Source organism: Drosophila gunungcola, chromosome 3R (genome assembly GCF_025200985.1).
Source record: "Drosophila gunungcola strain Sukarami chromosome 3R, Dgunungcola_SK_2, whole genome shotgun sequence".
Taxonomy (NCBI): domain Eukaryota; kingdom Metazoa; phylum Arthropoda; class Insecta; order Diptera; family Drosophilidae; genus Drosophila; species Drosophila gunungcola.
The window spans coordinates 12,881,906-12,904,085 of record NC_069139.1 but is presented as its reverse complement, the minus strand read 5'-3'; the positions used below and the strand labels follow the sequence as shown (position 1 = coordinate 12,904,085).

The 22,180-nt window shown below is 42.4% G+C and overlaps 5 protein-coding genes across 6 annotated transcripts; 3 read left to right on the top strand and 2 right to left on the bottom strand.

The window, feature by feature from the left end:
- The first annotated feature begins 463 nt into the window (after positions 1–463).
- On the top strand, positions 464–4,241 carry LOC128266586 (uncharacterized). The gene is made up of 3 exons (XM_053003214.1): positions 464–1,565; positions 1,619–1,907; positions 2,177–4,241. Exons 1-3 carry the CDS (start codon positions 874–876, stop codon positions 3,356–3,358), a joined length of 2,163 nt encoding a protein of 720 aa, XP_052859174.1. The 5' UTR covers positions 464–873; the 3' UTR covers positions 3,359–4,241.
- A 946-nt stretch (positions 4,242–5,187) lies between these two features.
- LOC128266604 (homeobox protein GHOX-7) lies at positions 5,188–6,032 on the top strand. Its single transcript, XM_053003248.1, has one exon. The coding sequence runs from the start codon at positions 5,438–5,440 to the stop codon at positions 5,954–5,956; it is 519 nt and encodes a 172-aa protein (XP_052859208.1). The 5' UTR covers positions 5,188–5,437; the 3' UTR covers positions 5,957–6,032.
- A 2,493-nt stretch (positions 6,033–8,525) lies between these two features.
- Positions 8,526–9,441, top strand: LOC128266611 (FAU ubiquitin-like and ribosomal protein S30). Its single transcript, XM_053003254.1, has 3 exons — positions 8,526–8,660; positions 8,882–8,970; positions 9,042–9,441. The coding sequence occupies exons 2-3, from the start codon at positions 8,893–8,895 to the stop codon at positions 9,360–9,362; spliced, it is 399 nt and encodes a 132-aa protein (XP_052859214.1). The 5' UTR covers positions 8,526–8,660; positions 8,882–8,892; the 3' UTR covers positions 9,363–9,441.
- A 442-nt stretch (positions 9,442–9,883) lies between these two features.
- Positions 9,884–13,748, bottom strand: LOC128266578 (ionotropic receptor 93a). Its single transcript, XM_053003178.1, has 10 exons — positions 13,409–13,748; positions 13,199–13,351; positions 13,003–13,139; positions 12,841–12,949; positions 12,201–12,748; positions 11,926–12,028; positions 11,720–11,874; positions 11,492–11,659; positions 11,059–11,434; positions 9,884–10,912 (listed from the first exon to the last, which is right to left on the bottom strand). The coding sequence occupies exons 1-10, from the start codon at positions 13,746–13,748 to the stop codon at positions 10,185–10,187; spliced, it is 2,817 nt and encodes a 938-aa protein (XP_052859138.1). The 3' UTR covers positions 9,884–10,184.
- Positions 13,734–20,850, bottom strand: LOC128266580 (glutamate receptor ionotropic, kainate 2). Of its 2 annotated transcripts, XM_053003180.1 has the most exons (14): positions 20,461–20,850; positions 20,095–20,163; positions 19,844–19,930; positions 17,977–18,071; positions 17,826–17,915; positions 17,600–17,757; positions 16,329–17,004; positions 16,094–16,263; positions 15,763–16,023; positions 15,576–15,707; positions 15,314–15,512; positions 15,138–15,249; positions 14,968–15,087; positions 13,734–14,846 (listed from the first exon to the last, which is right to left on the bottom strand). In XM_053003180.1, the coding sequence occupies exons 1-14, from the start codon at positions 20,561–20,563 to the stop codon at positions 14,551–14,553; spliced, it is 2,568 nt and encodes an 855-aa protein (XP_052859140.1). In that variant the 5' UTR covers positions 20,564–20,850; the 3' UTR covers positions 13,734–14,550. The 2 variants fall into 2 exon arrangements, with proteins under 2 accessions (XP_052859140.1, XP_052859141.1); XM_053003181.1 differs by lacking the exons at positions 13,734–14,846; positions 14,968–15,087; positions 15,138–15,249; ... (1 more) ...; positions 15,576–15,707; positions 15,763–16,023 and having other exon boundaries at positions 16,187–16,261.
- Positions 20,851–22,180: the final 1,330 nt, after the last annotated feature.

Sequence of the window (22,180 nt, the reverse complement as noted above, 5' to 3'; positions counted from 1 at the left end):
CACCACTCAAGAAATGTTTAAATGTGGACATTTCAAAATATATTTCAATGTTCTTAAATGTTTAAAAACATTTTATGGAGGGGAAGACTATATTTAAATTAAGAATAAATAAAAATTACCATAACAAAGGCATGCAATTAATACTGTAGAAAAAAGCGGAATTTTTAAATCATTTCAGGAAAAATTGTACTATTAAGTCTAAATTTAAAATTTTCGGAGAAAATGTTTTGTATGAAGAATCATTTTAGAGGATTTTTATACAAAACATGATGTAAAGATCAGTTTTTTCAAAATATTTAAAAAGGTTTAGACTCTGGGGGATTTTAACCAAGTGTAGTTTTGCCCTTTTCTGCACGCATACTTTTGGGATTGGCAATTTTCTCTATTCGATTCAATAGGTTGACGGTACAAATTGGTAAGAACTCGTTTTTTTGAAGTCTAACTCTTCGCACCTTAAGGTGTATCCGTTCTTCATCACTGCTTTTAATGCAAAATAAATATATTGAAAGTTTCACTCTTTTTCGGCTGGAGCCGAAATTTAAATTTAAACATCAATAGGTTTAGAGTTTTTTTTCATATGTTTTTTAATAAATTAGGAACAGTGCCTTGGTGGGGCTATTGTTTTTCCCCAACTGTATGTATTGTATTATGTCAAGTCATAGAGAGCCGCTAGCATTCCGTGCTGATAGTTTAGGCTGGTGCAGTTGCCCACACAACCGCGAACGGAGCGCACATATGGGCTCCGGTTACAATTATATTCCGGAAGTTGGTTGATAACGCACAATCGTAAATAAATACACAGGCTGAATTAAAATTCTAATAAACATAATAAATTATCACAAAACATGGTTTAAGTCTGTATTGTCACTAAACATGTCGAACATTAAATACCAACCTATTCCAACGGAGGACGAACTGCCCAGGGAAGAGAAGCCTCCAAAATGGATTGTAAAAATATGCTTTTTAATCGTCGTGCTCCTGATAATTGCGTTTTATGACCTGAATGCCCAGGAGAAGCAGCTAGGCAGAACTACTGAGGCTTATGCAGGTACTTCGGAGATCTCTGTGGACACCAGTACAACCAATATTCCTTGGGATACTTCGAGTCTATTGGATGTTCCATATGACACCAGTGCTCCTAGTACAAAGGAAGTGACGGAGATTGCTTTGAGTGCTGTAACAGAGGGTAAAACTAAGATCTCAGACTTTACCCATTTTCAAACGGAGGAGATTACAGAAATCACAGTGGAGGTCAGCACTTGGAGTAATCTATCGGATGTTAAAGAACCAGAATCTCAATATGCATTAGAAACTGAATCGGGCGTCAAATACTTTGTAAATAGCCCTGAGTGTCAAATGAGTCATCCGAATCCTTTTGCTAGCAACATCCTGAAGATCTACAGGAAGCATCACTATATAGTGTGTGATCAAAGTAGCGACTTGATCAAAGTGATCTTCAACAAATCGGACAGCACCTACAGGCTTCACATGCAAGATGACTGCAAATGCTGCTACAAGCAGATCCTTCGAGCAGGAGTTGCAACCATGGCTGACCATCGGTACAGGTAAGTATTAAAGCTGATCCAGAGATGGTCACTAAGGATGAGCATTTCGGCAGGCTGCGTCCGTGCGTGAATCTTCAGCAGGACTCCTTAGTACCGACTGATGTTACTGCCATGATAACCTATTGCCGTCGGCCCCCTTACGACAAGGTGTCGCAAATGGATGCCTGCAGTTTTGTGCATCCTCGGAGAGATACCCTTAATGACTCAAGTCCGCACAAAATGCCAAGCGTTTTGCTTTGGGGCATCGATTCCATATCCCGCATGACCCTCGAAAGGGCCATGCCCCAGATGTACAAGTACCTGAACACACAGCACTGGTTCGAGCTTCAGGGGTATAATAAGGTACTTATATAATATATTTTTTAAAATCCCTTGATTCTTGACTCACTCTCAATCAAAATCCCAACGAAAATAATATTGTACGTACAAATTGCTGAATAAACTTTTATTGAGCTCCATTTGAATGCAAATGTTCATTACTTTATGTTTTTGATTAAAATGCATTGTCTCAAAGGGTTTTCTTTAGTTGTTTTTCTCATAAAATGTAATTTGTAAAATTGACCATAATTAATGGAATTCCTTACATCTCACTTCTTACTTACATGGACTAGATGGGCGACAACACATTTCCAAACCTGATGGCTGTGCTGACAGGATTCAACAAAACCTTCGCCTACGCACAGTGCCGACCTGACAAGGTGGGTGGTCTGGACGCCTGTCCACTAATTTGGAAGGACTTCAAGGCCAAGGGCTACACAACGGCCTTCGCCGAGGACTGGAGCGAGTACTCCACTTTCGACTATTCGAGCAGGGGCTTCTTCAAGCCGCCGACGGACGTCTACGGCAGACCATTGATCCTGGCCGTCGAGAAGGAGCTGAAGCAAACTAGGCAGAGTAATCTGCCTTACTGCCTGGGACGCAAGCCGGCTGCGGAGTATATCTACGACCTGGGCGTCCAGTTCGCCAGCGTCAACCGGAACAGCACTTTCTTTGGCATGTTCTGGACCAACACCTTCAGCCACAACGACTTTTCCATGCCCTCCGCCATGGACTCCAAGATGGTGAACTACATGCGGACATTGGACAAAAGTGGAGTGATGGACAACACCCTCATAATCTTCTTCAGCGATCATGGTTCCAGATTTGGACCACTACGCAAGTTGGACAGCGGCTTCGTGGAAGAACGTCTGCCCTTCATCTACATCCGTGTGCCCCACTGGATCCGCGAGAAGTATCCAAAACTGTTGCACAACCTGCAGGTGAACAGAAATCGCCTCACATCGCCGTACGACATCCATGCCACCCTGAGGCACCTCTTGGAGCTGGACACTCCGCCGGATCAGCTGCCACGTCCCGAGGGCTGCCCCACCTGCCACAGCGTGCTCGTGGAGGCGGACTGGTCCCGCAATTGCTCCCAGGCCGGGATCGAGGAGCACTGGTGCGCCTGCGACCGCTTTGCCAAGCTGTCCCCAACGGACCCCAGGGCCCGGATCATGTCCACTCAGCTGGTGGAGGCCGTCAATGGGTTTGTGGCCGGCAAAAAGGGAGCGCACCGGTGCCGGCGGCTCAGTCTGAGCAGTATATCCTCGGTGCAGCAAAGGGGCAGCACAAATCAGTATCTGATCCAACTAAAGGCCCAGCCTAGAAACGCCATCTTGGAGGCCACGGTTCAGTGGGATGAGAGCGCCCAGCGGATCTCCATCCGGGTGCCCAGCATCAGTCGCTTGGACAGCTACTTCGGCATGTCGGGCTGCACATCGGTTAAGGAGACCAAAAAGTTTTGCATCTGCTGAGTTGTGAATCCTGAGTTCTGAATCCTGGACAACCGCAAGACCGCACAAAAAAGGACTCGCTACGATAATCTATCGGATCTCGGAACCTTTGTTCCGGGAAGGTACGGAGCCTCTATCACCAGGGTTGATCTCCGGGCGGTTGGTTAGTGGCTGACAACTACTTGGGCAACATAATTGCGGCCTGGCGATTGTGCGAATGGAAAATTAGTTGACAATTACATGACAATTGGCAGATACTCGGGTAATTGCATTGTGATTAGAAAAAGATACCAGCACAAATTAACTTAATTCTTTCCAAATATTTTTGTTAAGTAGTGTAAGCTGGAGCTTAAGTAATATTTAATATATCCTTCATACTCATTTCCAACTGGCCAGTTTACTAAATAGGGGAATCAGCCTTATTTAAAAAGGGTAACTTGTGCCCGTAGACACTTTGCTTTTCTATAATTAATCCATTCAATTAAGAGATTAAGAAGCCAAAGTGATATAATGTTTATAAGGATAAGATAAGAGCCAACATATCTAAATAAAATGGAATGGAATGGAGATAAACTTACTTTCAGAAACATACATAACACATTTGAGGTGCTTAGTTAATTATAATTTTTTACTTTTTAGGATTTATTTGAATTTATTTACACCCCATCTAAAATAAATATCTTAATTGTAATTCAGTTCGCCGGAAGAGCTGATTACTCGCCAATTGTTTTTCACTCTTAGATAAAAGCACATTCTGTAAATGTGTTGACCCCATTTAGTCAATTGTTATTAATGTAGTGAATTTAATATATGCCTTTATAAGCCTTATCTTTACAAAAAAAAAGTTCATTATCGTTATTTAATTTACCAAGTACCGGGAACACTTGTTAACACTTTATCAGGGATTTGCAATGTTCCGATAAGTGGTTTTACTTAGAGATATAACATCTAAGCGGTTGTTGAACTAGTTGATACAGAATTGAAATCAGAGCATTTATTTTTAATCGACATTATCTTAAAGGCTTTGGGTTATTCTGATAAAAAATTTAATTTATAACTTTAATATTTAAATGTTTTTGACATTATCTGATTTCAAATTGACAATAGAAAGCTTTTTTCGTTTCAACAGTGCTCATTCCCATATTTTGACTATCCAATGGTTATTTTCAATTAACAGTGTAATTGATACTTTAAGAACGCACCGAGGGTTGGCTCAAAACTCGTTTTGCAAAGGCAACTGTTATGAAAACAAATTTACGAATCAATCAAAACATACGCGCATCAAAATATATCAGGCTCAACTTGTTTTCCCATCCAAAGGGATGGAATGGAATGGGATCTGAAAGGATGGCCGGGCTCAAGAAAAAACATGGATGCGGATGAGTTCACCAAGTGAAAAGGGGAGGGAATCACCCTGCGAATGATAGCCACAACAAATCAAAAACTATCAAAAATGTGTTAGGCTCGGTGAAATGATGATAAACCGAAAATTATATGTTCTTACCATTAAAACATTTTTGCATGGAAAACAGAATGGGTTTTAATTATATACTTTTTCATATACATTTAATATATCTTGCAAAGATGAATTGGTCGTTGAAAAGGTAAGCAAACTATACACTCCAACAACTCCATTAAAGTTTGCCTCAAAATCAATAGTGTTTAACTTAACTGTTTATTAAAAATTTAATTTAGTTAATTGGGATTAGGTAGATGTGCCCATTCTTCCAACAAACTCTTTTCATGTAAGGGTATTCAGATAGCATTAACGGAAGCGCAGTCACAGCAAACATTTAATGGAGACAATCGAACTCGTGCAGTTTATAATCTCGTTCCACTGATAAGGGTAACATAATTGGGCCAAGGGATGGCTACCTGGCCGGAGCTGGGAAACGCCTATTAAACGCCTCGCTGCTTCCGAACGAGATTTGAATTGGGCCAGGCCAATCTCTTCGTCCTGCCAGACAGGGATGGCCATATCCTGCTGCCTGGGATGCAAATGGCTGCGATGGGAGGTCCTTGGATAAATAGCTCGTGGCTGCGCAGCGAACTCAGCAGTAGCACTTCGACCAGCCCGACGAAAGGATCGATCGTCCGAGGATGAGTGACTTCAGCATCGAGTATATACTGAACCGCGCCGGCGACAAATATGTGGGCACCAATGCCTCTTTGGGTGTCCTGCAGCGATTCCATCCGTACGCCCAACCATTGTATTCCTCCAAGGAGCAGCAGAGGAGATCCCCTCCAGCAGTCGCCGAGTGTCAGGTTCCCGTTTACGACTGGCTGCAGTACACCCGCTACCATCCGCCCAAGCTGCCCAGGGCCCTGCGGCAAAGTGCCCCCGCCAAAAGGACTCCCGGCCGCCTGCCCCGCATCCCATTCACTCCCCACCAGCTGCAGGCTCTGGAGGGGGCCTACAAGGAGTCCAACTACCTGAGCGCCGAGGACGCCAACAAGCTGGCCGAATCCCTGGAGCTGACCAACACGCGGGTCAAGATCTGGTTCCAGAACCGGAGGGCCCGCGAACGACGGGAGAAACGCGACAAGGACGAGAGCTGCGACTCCACCTTCTCCTCGAATGCCTCCAGTCCGGAACCGGAAATGATTGTTGTAGCTTAAGTTGGGGGGGAATCCATACCTATGGCTGTTACTGTGTAACCTTGCATTCAAATTAAGTGGCTTTCTGTAAATACATTTACTTATTTTTAAGATAAATTTATAAGTAAAACCATATGCATTAAAATTTTGACAATACTAAATCTATTGAAAATTATATATGTGAAATTTATTGGGTTAATATGGGCTTTCTGATTTGTAGTTTTTAAACCATCTGAATAAACTACTAAATTTAATAAAGTTATATAATTATAATGTGAAATCAAGCTTATCAAGAGAAATATAAAAGAAATTCAAAACTTTGAATTTATTAATATTAGAAGTCCTAAACATTATTCTATATTTCTATAGTTCTATATTTATTAAAAAAAACGTCTATACTATTTTAATACTATATTTTTGACAAAAATAAGTGTTTAAAACTGGTGGACAATTGCGGAAATTAAAAACTTACTATTGGTACTTGTGGTTATTCAAAATTTTATTTTTGTTTTGCAATTATTTTAATTTTTGAAAACTTATTTTTAATTTTGTTTCCCAATTATGAACTTTCCAAGTTTGAGCACAACAATTTAATCATTTCTTGTTGATAAATAGCCTTAACACACTGTATTGTTTTCATGTTTTTAAATGTACACAGCTTGTTTTAATTTGTACAGGAAGTGGTAAGTTTTACTTAAGCTTAAATATATTTTATATATATTTTAATTGTTGTTCAAATAATAACTATAATAAACAAAATTTATCCAAAAATCATAAAATATATATTTGCAATCTAATTTAAATTCCACTAAGTTTTACTTAAGCTTAAATATATTTTTAAATACAATATATATATCAATCGTTATTCAAATAATAACTATAATAAACAAAATGTATCCAAAAATCATAAAATACATATTTGCAAACTAATTTAAATTCCATAAAGTTTCCAACTAACAACCACCTTTTTTGTAGAATCAGGCGTATCCATGTCACCTGATGCAAATTGAATATGGATTGAGTAATTTAATATTTCATTGCGGAACTGGTTGACTTCATTGGTTTTCTTTCTCATGGCAACATCGCATTCGAATAATGGGATCAAACGCAGCCGACCCCACAGATATGATATTAAGTTAGGATGTGTGGCCGAAAATCGAGCCCATATGGGAAAATTTACGAAAAAATGTGAATGAAAATAAGGAAATTCGCGTGCCGGAAAAACAGCAACCGGCAAAGGGAAGATGAAGGGCAGGCTAAGCCGATTTTGCAATTGTTGCCCTTGTTTTTCTGGTCAAGAGTAATTTGTTTTTCCGCTGCCTTTGTTTGCAAACATGCTAAAATATCAGATTACAAAGCGGCAGTTCCTCCAAACAGTGGGGAAATAATTGCGGATGCATTTCCCAGGTCCTGATTCTGCCACAAGGTCTGGCAAATGAGTTTACGCAAATCCAGGAGATGTCTGCCCGTAATCCCAAACTAATCCGATCATATGAGTAGGGGATAGAAAGGAGATCCAGACCGAAGTGGACAACAGGAAGAGAGGATCGCATGCGCCATTTGGCTATCTAAAGTGAGCATCGAAAGGTGGACACCGCGTCGAAGGGTTAAAAATAATATCAAATGTCGCTTCTGGTATCAGAGAATTACTAAATTGTATTGCAAACATATGTACATACCGATATATCCACTTATGACAGTTCGGACCACCATTAAAACTTGCAAAACCTTAGGTTCTCCTTTCCAATGTCCAGACCTTCGAAAGATCCTGAACAATTTAAGCCACACTCATTAGACGCAGATAATTCGTACAAATTTGTCAAATCGGCTTATGATTTGCATTCTATGACGGAATGTTTATGTTACTAATCTAGTCCTGTTTGACAAACAATGCGGCAATATTTATTCTAATGGCGTAGAATAACACACAGGCTCCTTTTCCCTGTTCTTTCTGCGGATCAAACAAAGGACAAGAGCAGGCGCATGCGCATGTTCATTTTCAAGGAGAGGCCCACAGAAAATTGGGTCAAGACGGGCGCGGGCGGACTAGTATTAAATGGCGGGCTTAACGTAATTCCTATTTTTACGTAGATTGAGGTAAGCGGGGTGTGCGGGCTTAGAAGGGCGTCAGCCAGACTGTCCTTTTTCGATCTGTTGTGTAGGGAGGATAAGAGGTTCTAATATTTTTATATGTAATATAACAAGAGGAACTGAGAACGTGTGCTCTATAAAATCTCCTAATTCAATTTTCAATAATAGCCACGCTGTGCCTTTATAAAAAAACCAATTTTGGCGATAATCATATTTGGAACGATTGCTTACAACTTATGAGTTAAAAGTTCATATTACAAGTCTATGGAACTTAAATTGTGTTTTTATATAGTATATAATATATAAGATAGCATATACATATATTTTCCATATAACATTATTTTAAATATGAAACTGTAACGGAATTTTTAAATTGTTTCTCGGAAAATACAAAAATATAAATAAAGCTGCAGAGTGGTCATACTTTAAATGTTCGATAACGATTTCGCAGAAACATACCCAAACAGTGCTGCCACCCTTTTGATTAGGCGTTGCCATGCGTTCAAGAATAACACACTAACGCCTGGCGTACATATCGATAGTTTGAAAACAAGAAAACTATCGATGCATCGATAGACCCGCCGATGTTTCTGCGCCATCTTTCTTTTTCGGGATCCGCACACCAAGTCAAAAGGTAATCGAGTGATTTTTGTCGAAATATAATAGAAAATGGCCCAAATAAAGCGAAAATACGGGTGCAATGTGTGAGCGGGCTGGGGCCAAGTGTCCTGGGCACCAAGTGCCAGTTGTGAAACGAGTGAAAGGGCTGAAAAATAGAGATCGAATCCGCACACGTGTTCCCCATAGAAGCCAATATGAAAACTAATAAATGTGTGGGACATGGTTATTTTGCAGAGCGAATCAACATGCAGCTGTTCGTCCGTGGACTAGAGACCATTGAGGCCCTGGAGGTTTGCCAGGATGCCACCATCGCCGTCGTCAAGGTGAGTCCCTCCCCCGCACAAATTGGATATCCACTAAAAGCGAAACCCTAACCTATTTGTGGCTTCCATAGAACCAACTGGCCCAGATGCACGGATTCAACGCCGAGGAATTCAGCCTCGACTGCGAGGGCACCACTTTGGCCAACGAGACGCCCGTGACCGCTCTCAGCTCCTTCGAGCTGGACCTCAACATTCCCATGCTGGGTGGCAAGGTTCACGGCTCTTTGGCTCGTGCCGGCAAGGTCAAGGGACAGACGCCCAAGGTGGAGAAGCAGGAGAAGAAGAAGAAGAAGACCGGACGCGCCAAGCGCAGGATCCAGTACAACCGCCGGTTCGTCAACTTTGTCCAGGGCTTCGGACGTCGTCGCGGTCCCAACGCCAACTCCACATAGAGAGTTTTGGATGAACAACAAGTGTCTACCTTTAACTCCAGATTGATATGATGTTCATAAAGTAATTTCAAACATTAAACTTCTATGTTAAACATTTCAAGTGGTCAGTTGGTGCAGTCAAGGCAAGTTCATGGCATCTGATTCGTTCGGTATTACCTTGCAGTAATTATCAAATTTATTTGAGTTCGATCCATGTTTTTATAGAAAAGAAAATGTTTAACCATCAGCAAAGTTTTAGAAATGCTCTAGTTGAATATTTATTCTCTGAGATGGTTAGCTTTTATCTTCATTTGTGCCATTCCAAATCAGGTGAAACTAAGAACAAATAGTGATAGAAAAAAGTTATTTCTTCTTGTTATCGATCAAAGCTTGCCTTAAAATCTATAATATCGAATATCTTTTTTTTTTATTTATATATTATATACTTAATATTTTTACAGAAGTGCTTTTATTGTTTAACAATTTCTCTCTTTTCAATTTTTTTTAAAACATTCGAGTTTGTAAATTAAAATCGTATAGATAGTTACTAGGGATATATTTTATTTATTTTCCATTTTAAAGAACATTTATTTGAAATTTATTGAGAGTTTCATCTGTCACACCTATATACACTTTGGTTTGATGTAAAAGTATAAATTCTTAATTCTATAGTAAGGATGCTAGTGCTAAATCCCACAAAGAGTGGGTTGCAGCGTATTGTTCGTAAAGTAATTTCAAAGCCACTATTTCAGTACTAAATAGATAAAGCATTGGATAAATTCCTCAGAGTGTGAATGTTACTAAACTAATTTCAAACCCACTATGTTACACACTTCCAAGGGGTCAGTTGGTGAACACGCGGCGTTTGCGACTGGCCCTGAATCGGCGGTACCAAAACTCGAAGCAGACTATTAACAAGGCCGCCGAGAAGCCCAGGAGCAGGACAAGGAAACATCCCTGCATGTCGTCCATGTTGACCTTGTGGTTGGTCACCTGCCGCTGGGCACCCTTGCCGATGCACTTGTCCGCACTGGGCAGGTTCATTTGGTGCCAGCGCTCGATGAAGCCCATGCGGAACATGCTGTTGATGTGGCGGTTCACCAGGTGCAGGTACGCACTCCGTGACGGCACAATCATGGCGATCTGCTCGTCCACGAAGTTTTCCTTGCCCAAAGCGAAGCGGCACTCCTTGTCCCGCTCGAAGTGCTGCTGCACGATCAGCTGCAGGTTGATCCGCCAGTCGATGTTGATGCGCTGGCCCCGCTTCACCGCCTCGATGTCCTCGTCCTGGCCACTGCCGTAGATCCTGGCCAGCGACATGTAGTGCTTGAAATCCTCCCGTGTGCTAGTCTGCACATACCGCTCGAAGAAGGTCCCGTTCCGCAGGCCGTACTGCGAGATCGCCTTGTGGCGCTCCAGCTGGTGGAGGTAGTCCACGCCCGGCTGGAACTTGGGGAACGTGAGGAAGGCCACCAGGTTGCCGCAGTAGGTGGTCACCAGCACGATCACAACGATCCACCAGAAGCCCACCACCAAGCGGCCACTGTCTGCTCGCGGCAAATACATGCCTCCTAGAAAATGGCAAAAAGTTAGAACGGTTGTGAAGAAAATTGGTATGTATGTATGTATGTGTTCGGTATAATCTGGAGCACACATTTTTTAATCAGTTAAGAAAATAGGATATTGAAACTGTATAAATAAGAAATAAGACTCTTACCCTGTTGCAACAAAGCCCCAAAAATGTACCAAAAACAGCTATTCATCGTGGACAAGCCCCTGATTTGCATCTCTTTTAGCGGAGTCAGGCGGTTAATGGCATAAAGCATGGGAGCTGTGAGCAGGATGATGCCCACTAGGCAGAGCCAAGTCTCCATGGTGAAGGGAGCCGTGAAGAGATATATGCGAGACACCTCATCCGGTTTGCGGGTGATGAAGGAGTACTTCTGCACACTGATGGGCAGGGTGTAGTTGAAGGGCTTCAGGTCGGGATCCTCCACGGTGGCTGCCACGGCGGCGATAAAGAACTGATTGTTCTGCACCATCTCTACCACGCGGTACGGAATCCGAAACGTCATCGATCCCAAAAGCTCATCCTGTACAGAACAGAATGTATAAGGAATATATCATCCTAAAAAGATGGATGAACTCACGCTTTCATTGGTGTTCATCGTGCTAAGGGAATACTCTTCCCCGGCTTCGTGAAGATAGTAACTGAAATTTAGGGCCCGACTCAGTTCCTTGATGATCTCCATAACGATTCCCGTGTGCTCCACAATGACTCCATGGCTGTTCTTGGTTAGAATTTGCCAGGGTGGATTCTACGAGCGATTTGAACCAATAATAATTATGTTAATTATATTCCTGGCTCAAAGACTCACGTGCACGGTCAGAATGTCCATGGTGATGTTGCGAAAATGGTGCTCGACGTGTGGAAAGGCCAACTCCTGGCAGACGAATCCCAGCAAAGGACTCCAGTAGCCAATGTTGATGAACTCGAAGTTTCGGTTCCGAGCATCGCGTGTGTGGGCTAAATCTACCAGTTTCTTGAGTATGTTAAGTGCAGGTAGTAGAGTGTCACACTAACCTGCGCGGTACTTGCGGTGCTCCTGACTTTTGCCCCAAGTAATGGCCGTCTCTATGCGCCATCTGGCACAACTGGAGCACTTGGCATTGGCCTTCAGGTAATCCTGTTCCAAATCAATAAGTATTTTGAATAATACTATACTATACTTCTATGTAAGTTACTTAATGATTAAGGCACATAGCATCTACGTTTTATTAAATTATTTTAAAATTTATAATTCTAATTTTTTGAGTGTTTTATACAAAATCCAGACTTAGTGGTTTTAGCCCCCTTACCTTCATGTACTCGAGGATCTCCGCTTGCTTCTCCTGCTTCGTAAAGCGTATGGACTCCCACTCCTCGTCAGAGATCTCGCCGTATATGGACTCTTCCTCGACGGTCATCTTGGAAATGGAGGTCACCAGGGCGAGACTCAGCTCGGAGATGGTGCAGTTCAATGTGTCCTGGCAGTCGGGCAGGGTCTCGTTGAGGGCGAAGGCTATGTTGGCGCCCTCGTCCAGGTTGCTGGTCACGGTGGCGGCGTCAAAGTCCCGACGCACCTTGTCCAGCACAAAGAACATCCACTGGTTGCCCACGTGGAACATGTTGAGGGTCTCGGCTATTTCGATGATGTCCTCGTGAAAGGCGGATACCACCAGGAACTGCTGGCGCTTCTCTTCGTGTTTGCTGGGAGCAAATTGGGCCAGTGCTCGGCGTAGGGCGGCTCGTTTCTGTTGGCCCCTCAGGGAGTCGTCGATTTTGTAGAGGATCAATGAGATTGGAGTGATGTGATTGGTGGTGCTTTCATGCACAATTGACTTAACCAGGACCGAGTTATCATCCACTGTTCCATATGAATCAAGAAGAGGTTTAATAAATTCCAATTATTTCACATTTTCATGGATTTTAAATGGATTAAAGATTAAGTCCACCCACATATTGTTTGATCCACAAAAACCACTGCTGTTTTCCAGTTGAGAATCTGCTGAACCTTGGCATCGAGTATGACTTGGGGGAACTCATCGCCGTGCTCAACGATGGGTATCTATAGATCGGTACCGCTTTAGAATTATTTATGGTAACAAAGAGTGTCCATACCATCAGAGCACGATTCAGGGGCAGCCGAGGACAGTCAGAGTCTGTGATGGCGATCAATAGAACTGAAGTTTCCTGAGTGCTCTTGTAAAATTTCCATGTGTTCTCGCAATCCGTCACCGTAATGGCGGCCAAAAAATCTGCAGCATGGCAAACGAGCTTAATCCTCCGAGCAGTTGCCAAAAATTACAAATCTCACCCTTCTTCAAACGCACTGAGTTCCAGCTGAAATATCGTACGTTTATGCCACCGTTCTTCAGATTCTCACGGATTATGTCGCTCAGGATTTTCTCAAAGTGGGCCATTATGTTTTGGCCATGTGTGGTCATGTAATCGTGGTCCACCACAATGGCTGCATATGCGATAAATGTTTATAATTTTAGGCAAATCCTGCGAATTCCAATCTCACCCAGCGAGGCGTTGGCGCTCAGAAAAGAGGAAAAGTCATTGGCCTCTGTTGGAACCAGGATGTAGAACTGCAGTCCAACTAGGAGCAAAAGACAAGCCGATGACCGCATGACTGTAGGGTTTCCAAAAGGCAACTGAGAAGGCAAAGTCCACGAGGCAACGAGGTTACCTTGCTGATAAAACCAAACCCAATTAAAACCAAACCACCGACTTGCACTGAGCGTGTGCAGGTCCCATGAAAAATTGATTGGCGAGAAAGTGAACAAGCCTGAAGAGTGATTAGTGATTGACGGTTTGCGGTTAGGCGTCGAAAACGAACGCAGGTGTTCATCGCAGGACATCAGCTTTTGTTAACTTGTTTTATTTAATTGTAAGTATTTTATGAAATTTTCTGTCAGAATTGCCTGTATGAGCGGTAATTACATTTTACAATCTTATATCTTAGGGGGACTGACAAGAGTTATGGGGCAAATGGAAGAAACTGGGGGAAGTGTGTCTAGGCTAGGGATTACAACTCACTTAGGTTACGATCTACTGGCTAGTTCCGTTGAAAATATCGTCTTCGATTGTGTAAATTGTGTCCGGCTTCTTAGGGTTACGAATACGCTGATCTTGTCGTCTGGGTCATATGCTGGTTTATATATAATTTAGCTACAATTACGCCTATAGGTCAATTCCCAAAAATGCTTTCAAATATAAATGCAATACGATTTCGATTTGTTGCACGTGTTTGTGTCGTTCCTTTAGTGTATAGTTTATGTATAAGATTATTACGAGTAAGTTGCGAAGGGGAGTATAACCTGTATAAATATAAATATATATTTATATATGCCTCAGTGTACCTATGTCGCACATGTGTAGCTTGAATCTGTATTAATATTAATATCTGGTTCCACGCCGCCTTTAAACTGGTGCTAACTTTCATTGGTGGCTCCGGTACCCTCAACTCTCCCAACTTTTGGAAACTGCCTGGGTATCGGTGTAACGCTAAGGTTGATTTGAATGTCGAAACTTGGCTATTTCGTCTATTGTTCTTGATATTTGCTGCACCGGATTGCACGTTCTCGCATCAACTAGCATTTTTGATTGATCTCCCGAGACCCACGTCGCCTAAACCCATTCGTCCCGGGTTTACGACTTTTCTCATTCGTTCAGTATCGCACTTAGGCGCTCCTCCACGGCGACCTTGCGTGACTTCCACACGAACTCACAGACGGCGATGACGCAGGCCACCCCCATGCCGCCCATCAGGACCACAAAGACGCCGCCCACGTTGGCCAGTCCCAGCTCATTGGCCGCCGACGAGGACTTGGAGGTCTCCACGCGGCACTTGCCACCGCCTCGCTTCTCCTTCCACCACTTGGTTTTCAGGATATGCAGCTTGCCCTCCTCCTGCAGCTTGAGTATCACGCTGTTGATGGCAGTTCGATAGGGTGAATCTGTGGGTGGAAATGCTCAGCAGTAAGTCAGGGATCTTCCTACAATGGTTGTAAACGATGTAGCATCTGAATAACTGAAACTGCCGCTGCATCGTTTACAACCTGCTTGGGAGCTACTTACTGGGCGGTGTGGCAATGCCATAGCTCTTGGTGTCCAGCATGCCTCCCACTTGCGTCAGCTCGCAGTTGCGCTCGGTCACATACTCAATGGATGTGGACTCCATCAGAAAGGCATAGGATCCTGCAAAGTGACATTTTAGAAGAACATAACTTAGAGATGTGCTGACTTACCTTTGCCCTTGGCCACACGCTCCACACCTTCGCCATTGCTGGCTGTGAAGACTGAGGGACGAGCCGACTCCATAAAGGACCACATGCGCTGATATGTGGAGATCTTTGAGTCCTTTTAGATAAAAAGTATTTAAAAATATTAATCATTATTTATTTGATATCATTTTTGGTCTTACCCTGAAGAAAGCTGCTGTGCTGCCGCCCTTCAAGGCGCCATATTTAATTCGCGTCTGCTTGGCCAAATCCTCGGCACTTTCGATGGGCGAGTCCATGCGCTCGACAGTCAAAAAGGCAGCCAAATTGGCCGTGTACGAGGAGATCATGATCAGGGTGAAGAACCACCAGATACCAGCCACCATGCGAGTGGACAGAGCCCTAGGAAATATAAACATATATATATTAAAACGGACCATAACCAATCACAAAGTCAAATATTACTTGGGCAGGAAGTCACAGCCCTGCTGCATCAGCGATCCAATGGCAAACCACATGCAATTCAGCAGGGTGAACTGGCTTTCGACCTTCTCGCCATGGGCATCCGTATAGGCAGGCCATTCGTAAGGAGTGAATCTGTATTAGATAAGATTAGTAATCGGAGAAATTGGCTAGTGAAAATATAACCAACTTTGCTAGGATGAAGAGCAGCACGGAGACACCCAAGTACGCAGTGGCCATGTAGATCCACACATCCAAAGACAAGGGAGACAGGAAGGAGAACAAGTTTGGTGGCTGCTTAATGGGCTTTCGATATAATATTGAGACTCCCAGATTCATAAAAGGAGTGGTGAAGTCCACGGCCTGCTCTCGCTCAAAAGTGATGGTTAGATCTGCAATGGCCAGGTCGGCACGCTGCTCCAACAACTCCCGAATCATGCCGTTCCATTCGCTAAGGGTAAATACATTTTTTATATTTTATATTTTATAGATTATATATTATAGATACAACTTTTTCTTACCCCGTCAATTTATTTAGACTTCCATAGCTGCCGTCTGGCACCAGTTGAATTTTATAGTTGAAACCCAGTGACTTGGAGATCTCATGGATCAGATCCACCGCATAACCCTCAAACTGATCATTGCCACTCAAGGGAATTGCCGATTCCTTACGCATGCAGTAGGGATTACTCTACAAAAATAATATTAACATTTAGTTAGGTAATTTAACATATATTGCTGACAACTTTGCCTTACCAATATGGTAGTGACCACCAACGTTTTGTTCTTCAGATTGGCCTCGATCTCCTGCTGCTTTTGGCTGAAGGTTCGCGTAAAGTTGATACCGTCGGGCAGTGTGGAGTTCCAAGTGCCAATCTTCCGGATTCCCGCTGGCGTTAGTTCCACAATGTCCAGCATAAAGTCAGTGCGAAAGCCCTGGTGATCGAACTTGATCACATTGGTCAAGCCCTTCATCTCGACGATCTTCATGTAGTTGATCAGACTGAAGCCGTGCTGCCAGGTGCTCTGGCCATCGCAACTGATCGGATGGATGTCGATCTGCTGCGAAGTGTCCAGGTCGTGCAGTGCCTTGGCGAACAGATGCACTGCATCATACATTAGGGCCGTTTCCGAGCGCACGGTGGTCAGGTTGGCGGATCGCAGCAAACCCTTCTCGTCGATGCTCCATTGGCGCACCACATCCGAAACGATCTTCTCGTTGATCAGCCGGAAGCCGGTGATGTTGGTGCCGCCGTAGCGGAACTCGTCCAGGTTCACCGTGTGCAGGTCCAACGAGGTCACCAGGTAGCTGTGGTAGTCGCTCATCATGCCGATCTGCTGCGCCTGTTTCAACACCTCGTGTATGCGCTCCGTGGAGCAGTCGAGGACGATGTGCGCCTCCGCCGAGTTCTTAATTTGCTTCAGGAGAGGTCTGTGAAAAAGAGTACAAAAGTGTAAATAAAATTGCAAAAAATATGTAACACAAATTATATATACATTTTTTATGATCGTTAAGTTTATTTACTATCAAAGTCCGACTTGACCCGATCTCTTAATACAGAACTATATTTGTTTATCGAGCTTAGACGCCAACGAACATTGTAAAAACCTCTAAAGTCCAATCTAAGAATAATTTCTAAACTTTGTTAAAGCTAAAAAAACTAAAACTAACTAAACTAAAAACTAAAAAAATCTGAAACTCAAACGATTTTTTTCGGTATATTGTAAACAACTTAAATTTGAAATTCCATAAAGTGAAGTTTAATATGAATCGATTTTGTAGCACTCTGTTAAAAGAACATTGGTAGCTACGATGATTGCTCATACGCAGTGTTGAACAAGTGTAGTACACATATTCCCTTCAAAACTTATACGCAAATATAAGCTTTTGTTAGCTTATTTCTTGGTTATTTACTTAAAAAGAAATTGTTTTATGTAAGCATATTAAGGGTATTAAAAACAGGTCATCTATGTAGTAAAAAACTAAAATAAAACCTTTAAAAGTCGAAACGATTAGCTAGGCTTACCGGTAATCCCCGCTGTCGCTCAGCTGCCGCACAGTAATGGGAAAAGGCGTCATCCCGTGTGCCTTGAGCAGCTCCTGCAGCCGCACGATGCCGTCATTGTTCTCGTAGATAATGGTGAACGTCTTCCAGCCCCAGTGTCGCACGATATCCACGTAAGCCTAAGAGCAAGCGAAAACATCAACAATGCGACTGCATTCGGGTTTCGGGGGGGATTGCACCTGCCTACCTTGGAGAGCGTATTGGGGTGCGGATAAAGATTCACCAGACAGCTTTCGCGTCTCAGCCGGTAGTCCCAGCGATTCTCCAAATGTGGAATCTGGAATGAGTGTGTGCCGCTCAAAGGGGTTTATGGGGGACAGCTGCAGCCTCAAACTCACCTCCATGTTGTCGCAAATGCTCTGCACATGACTGGCGGTGTGCGAGGACTGGGGCCCAAAAATGGCTGCTACTCCGATGTTCAGTAAGCCACAAACTGTAAGACAAACAGAGCAATTGAGGTTTATGTTTAAGTTACTTGTTGTCTGCTCCTTGACGAACTTAGTTGCCCCCCAAAAACATATTCGCAAAATCACACCCAGCCGCTGTTTCCATATCTTGCGGGGTTTCCCAATCGCAAGGAGCAACTTTTGACATTCCTGTTATATGGCAAATTGAGTGAAAACCCAAAACCCAAAGAGCTTAAAAGTCGCAAATTGATTTTCAAGTAACGTGCTCTGTAACCAGCCCCAATACCAAATCCCATTTCCAATCCCAATCCCAATCCCATTCCCATTTCCAATCCAATCTGCTTGTGGGGGAGATAATCTGGGGCTGCTGCGACTTGAAAGGCTCAAAAAGTAAAAACGAGTCCAAGTAGCGCAGTAATGTGCTTGGCTTTTGGCTCGGTAATGTTCAGTTAGCCCCGTTCGCATATTTAAAATGCACTTCAGTATGACACAATTTCATTTTGCCCGTTTGGTCTTTCTTTTCAGCCCCCAACCAACGCCCCCCACTTCTAGGATTTCCCCCATCCTTTGGCTCATCAAACGCGCTAAGCACGTGTAAGTGCATGTGCACCTGCACTTCGATGTCCTGGCTCTGTGATGCGGTTAGCCTGCTCTCAGGACTCTGTGGGTGGAGGGTCCTGTCCAACTGGCTGCCTCGTTACTGTCGTGCGGAAGTGTGGTTTACTGCTGTGGCCAAGGTATTTTTTGGCCATGTGCTCTCGCCAACTTCGACGTCATTTGTGTCTCATTTATCACAGGATATTCGACAGTTGGCTCACGTTCCTTTGCCCGCTTTACGATTCATCTTCAGCATTTAACGATTATCAAGTGCCATAGGAGATTCCCCTGCTACCCAATACCCACTATGAACTCAAAATTGCAGAGTGAAAACTGGCTGGGCGGGCTCACACATCACATTTCTACCCAGAGCCCTTTCAGAGTAAGTGATATTTTAATTTTGTTTTTCAGCGCCTTAATTGAAAACAAACAAACGGATTGACTTTACGTTTAAGCTCCATATATAGCGGTGTTGGCAATATAATGGAATAATTTAATTAGCTTTTGTTGGTTACAAAACTTTTATATAAGTTAGTTTTGTAAAAACTTTAGGCCAGTCGTTAGAAACGATTTTCTTCTTAACTATAATATATAAATTTTCTAATCTAGCTATAACTTCAGTGCACTATTAGATAATATTACCTGTTAGAAAATCAAAACTACCCAATTTACAATTTAGCTTTTTGTTATTAATACTTAAAATCTATTATTTGTGTATATTAATTAAACCTTTTGTTAGGAGATTTTCCCCAGCTAAATTTTACAGCTTTTAGATTTGCGCAATAAAAATATTCCTTACAAATTTAATACTACAAAGTCAGAACTATAAGCGTTTTACAGACAAAGAATGTAAAAAAAAAATGTAAATTTATAATGAAGCTTTGACAAGTGCATCAATTGTTGCCAAATCGCATTTGTTGCGAGTAGAGAAGATAAAAGAGACCGTAGCCCCCAGGCAGCAATTAGCATACCATAAATCCGAGATCAAATGCAAAAGCAATCCGAGCCAAAGAACAAATCCGGCACAAGCCAAAAATGAAACAAAGATATGTGAATGCAGAAAAGAGGAACAACGAGCTATGTGTCCAAATCAAATATGCGGGTAAAAGCATCAGGTGAAGGTGAAGTTTACGTTGAGGAGAAGGCAACAGGGCGACAGAACAGTGGAAAATCAGGCCAAGTCAACACATTCAGTACTCACCCCTTTTTCCGGCGTGAAAGCTGTCGAAGGGCGAGATGCGCTCGATTTGGGCCACCAGTTTGGAGCGCGGCAGGATGGAACGGTCGGCTGAAATAAAAAAGTCTTTTTTAAATTTGTTTTGAAATTTTTTTTAAATATATAAGGGCTAAACAGTTATATTTTTGTTTCAACTTTTTAGTATAAATTCATATTAATGGTCCTACCTACTTTACTCTAATTGGTGGAAGGTGATTAAAGTGACGTATACTTACCATTGATGCGGTCCACCGCCTGACGAAAGGCCAGTTCCTGGTGGTCGTCGGAGGGATGGAAGAGCCCACCTGCAATTACAAGATACACGGTAGTGTTATTGGATATGGATAAACAAATGATTTAAATATTTTGGGCAAACTCCCGCAGCGTGCAAATGAAATCAAACAGAATATCAACACTCCCGCTCGTTTCAAACACACAAACACAAACCCATACAGAGACAGACAGGCGCTCTTGAATATGACATGTAAAAAATCGATACGTAACGAAGATGCTAGCTGAATTTTGTTTTCATTTTATTTCATTTATTTCATTTTGAATTTTAACTTTACAAGATATTATTTAAAATTGTATCTCTTACTGACCAATCTTGATGATATCGGGCAGTGATTGAGCTACTCGGCAGTTGCAGATTAATTGCAGCAGCAGCAGTAGCAGCGGCAGGACCAAAATTCGTCTCGACCGCATCCTGGAATCGCTTGCGATGGCAGTTTCCGGTTCCTAATGATTGCCTCACTGGATATCAATCACTTCTCACTGTTTGCAACTAAATTGCGCATCTAGCAAATATTCAACATTTTCACTTCGCGGCAATTCCGCTGTGTTTGTTTTCCTATTTTATTGATGTTTCTTGGGTTTTCCGAATTTTTTCTCAACCGCTATATGCGAGGATGTGACATCCACTGAGTTGCGGGTGTTTGATTCGCCTTCTTTTATCCTGTTGCGGAGGTGATGTGTTTGTGGCTGCTTGCGGGGTGGACCAGCATCCAAAAGCCGGCTGACAGTTCCAACAGCTGCGCAGTGGATGCTGGGAGAGCATCCAGCCCAGAGGGTTGCCACCCCCTTTCGGCAGATGAGCTTTCCATCCTCAAGGTCGTTGGTGGGAAAACATGGTAATATATGCCACGCGAAACTGCTTTGCCGACGGTGTACTCGTGCTTCGAAAGCTTTTGGAGTCATTGGATTTCGGTAACAAATTTGTTGTAAATATTCATGCGATTTTACTCTTAGCCACTATTCCAAATATTATTTTCAATATTTTTATACAATAAAGTACTATTTAAAAGCTTAAAATATTTCCAGCCATTAAAATGTTTAAAATCTGATTTTATTTTTTGTTATGTTATTCTTATACCTGACTTTTAATAGAATTTTTAAAACAAGTATTTAAAAGTAGTTGGTCTTTTTAATTCATACGCAAATTAGCTTGTACAAGTAACAAGCACTTAAGCTATTCGTTTTGTTTTAAATTATTGTATATACCTTTTTTTATGTGTATGTATGTGTCTAGACTGCCAACATTACATATGAATTATTATATTTAAGCCGGTCTAAAAGACTTTCGTGTGGTGGCTTGTGTCGAAAAGCAGAAACTCCATCCTCAAATAGGGAACCGCACTCCCCGCGAAAAGTGCTTCAACATGCCGAAGAGGGAAAGGATTAAACAGCACAAAGGAAGCAGCCAGCGGAACAGTGGCGAATAAAGGGCATGCATAAAACAGAGAGCTCATTATGCCGTTGACCGCGCTGAGCTAAAAGTGCAAGGATAATGCAAAGCGGCAGTGATGGGAAAATGCATGCGAATGGCGACTTGAGTTGCAGGCGCGTAAATGTGGGGGTATTAACAATTTAACAAACAAAGGCAAAGGCCCATTAATAACAAACAACAACAGCTCTGCCGCTTAATATACCCACTGCCACACACACACACACATATATTATGCATGTATATGCGGCCATAAATACAAAATGTCGTTGCGGGAAAATCGTAGGGACTCGCGCAAAATATCATCAAGCTCTGTTGCCTGGCAAATGAGTTGGTTCAGTCAGAAGCGCCAGCTCCACTTGCACTGAAAAAAAAACTATATCAAATTTGTCTCAATTAAATATGATTTTTTTCTTTATATATATCTTAAAAACAAATTTGAATACGAGTTCAAATTCAAGTTCATGTTTTTCAATCCAAATGTCCCAAATAACACTTATATTTTTGTGAATTCTGGTGATATAAATCTCTAAAATATCTTAAAAAAAGTAAATTTACAAAAAGGTCTAAAAACTTATGCTTTTTCCCTTATACCAACA

Bases quoted from the DNA above. Each gene is read 5' to 3' on its own strand.
- LOC128266578 (XM_053003178.1), bottom strand. From the start codon at position 13,748: ATGTCCTGCGATGAACACCTGCGTTCGTTTTCGACGCCTAACCGCAAA. The intron at 12,950-13,002 runs GTATGGACACTC...ACCGATCTATAG, and splicing joins CCCTGAATCGTGCTCTGATG to ATACCCATCGTTGAGCACGG. The intron at 10,913-11,058 runs GTAAGAGTCTTA...GCCATTTTCTAG, and splicing joins TGGGGCTTTGTTGCAACAGG to GAGGCATGTATTTGCCGCGA.
- LOC128266604 (XM_053003248.1), top strand. From the start codon at position 5,438: ATGAGTGACTTCAGCATCGAGTATATACTGAACCGCGCCGGCGACAAA.
- LOC128266580 (XM_053003180.1), bottom strand. From the start codon at position 20,563: ATGCGGTCGAGACGAATTTTGGTCCTGCCGCTGCTACTGCTGCTGCTG. The intron at 18,072-19,843 runs GTGAGTACTGAA...TTTGTCTTACAG, and splicing joins CTTTCACGCCGGAAAAAGGG to TTTGTGGCTTACTGAACATC. The intron at 15,513-15,575 runs GTAATATTTGAC...TATATTTCCTAG, and splicing joins GGCTGTGACTTCCTGCCCAA to GGCTCTGTCCACTCGCATGG.
- LOC128266586 (XM_053003214.1), top strand. From the start codon at position 874: ATGTCGAACATTAAATACCAACCTATTCCAACGGAGGACGAACTGCCC. The intron at 1,566-1,618 runs GTAAGTATTAAA...GCATTTCGGCAG, and splicing joins ATGGCTGACCATCGGTACAG to GCTGCGTCCGTGCGTGAATC. The intron at 1,908-2,176 runs GTACTTATATAA...TACATGGACTAG, and splicing joins AGCTTCAGGGGTATAATAAG to ATGGGCGACAACACATTTCC.
- LOC128266611 (XM_053003254.1), top strand. From the start codon at position 8,893: ATGCAGCTGTTCGTCCGTGGACTAGAGACCATTGAGGCCCTGGAGGTT. The intron at 8,971-9,041 runs GTGAGTCCCTCC...TGGCTTCCATAG, and splicing joins CCACCATCGCCGTCGTCAAG to AACCAACTGGCCCAGATGCA.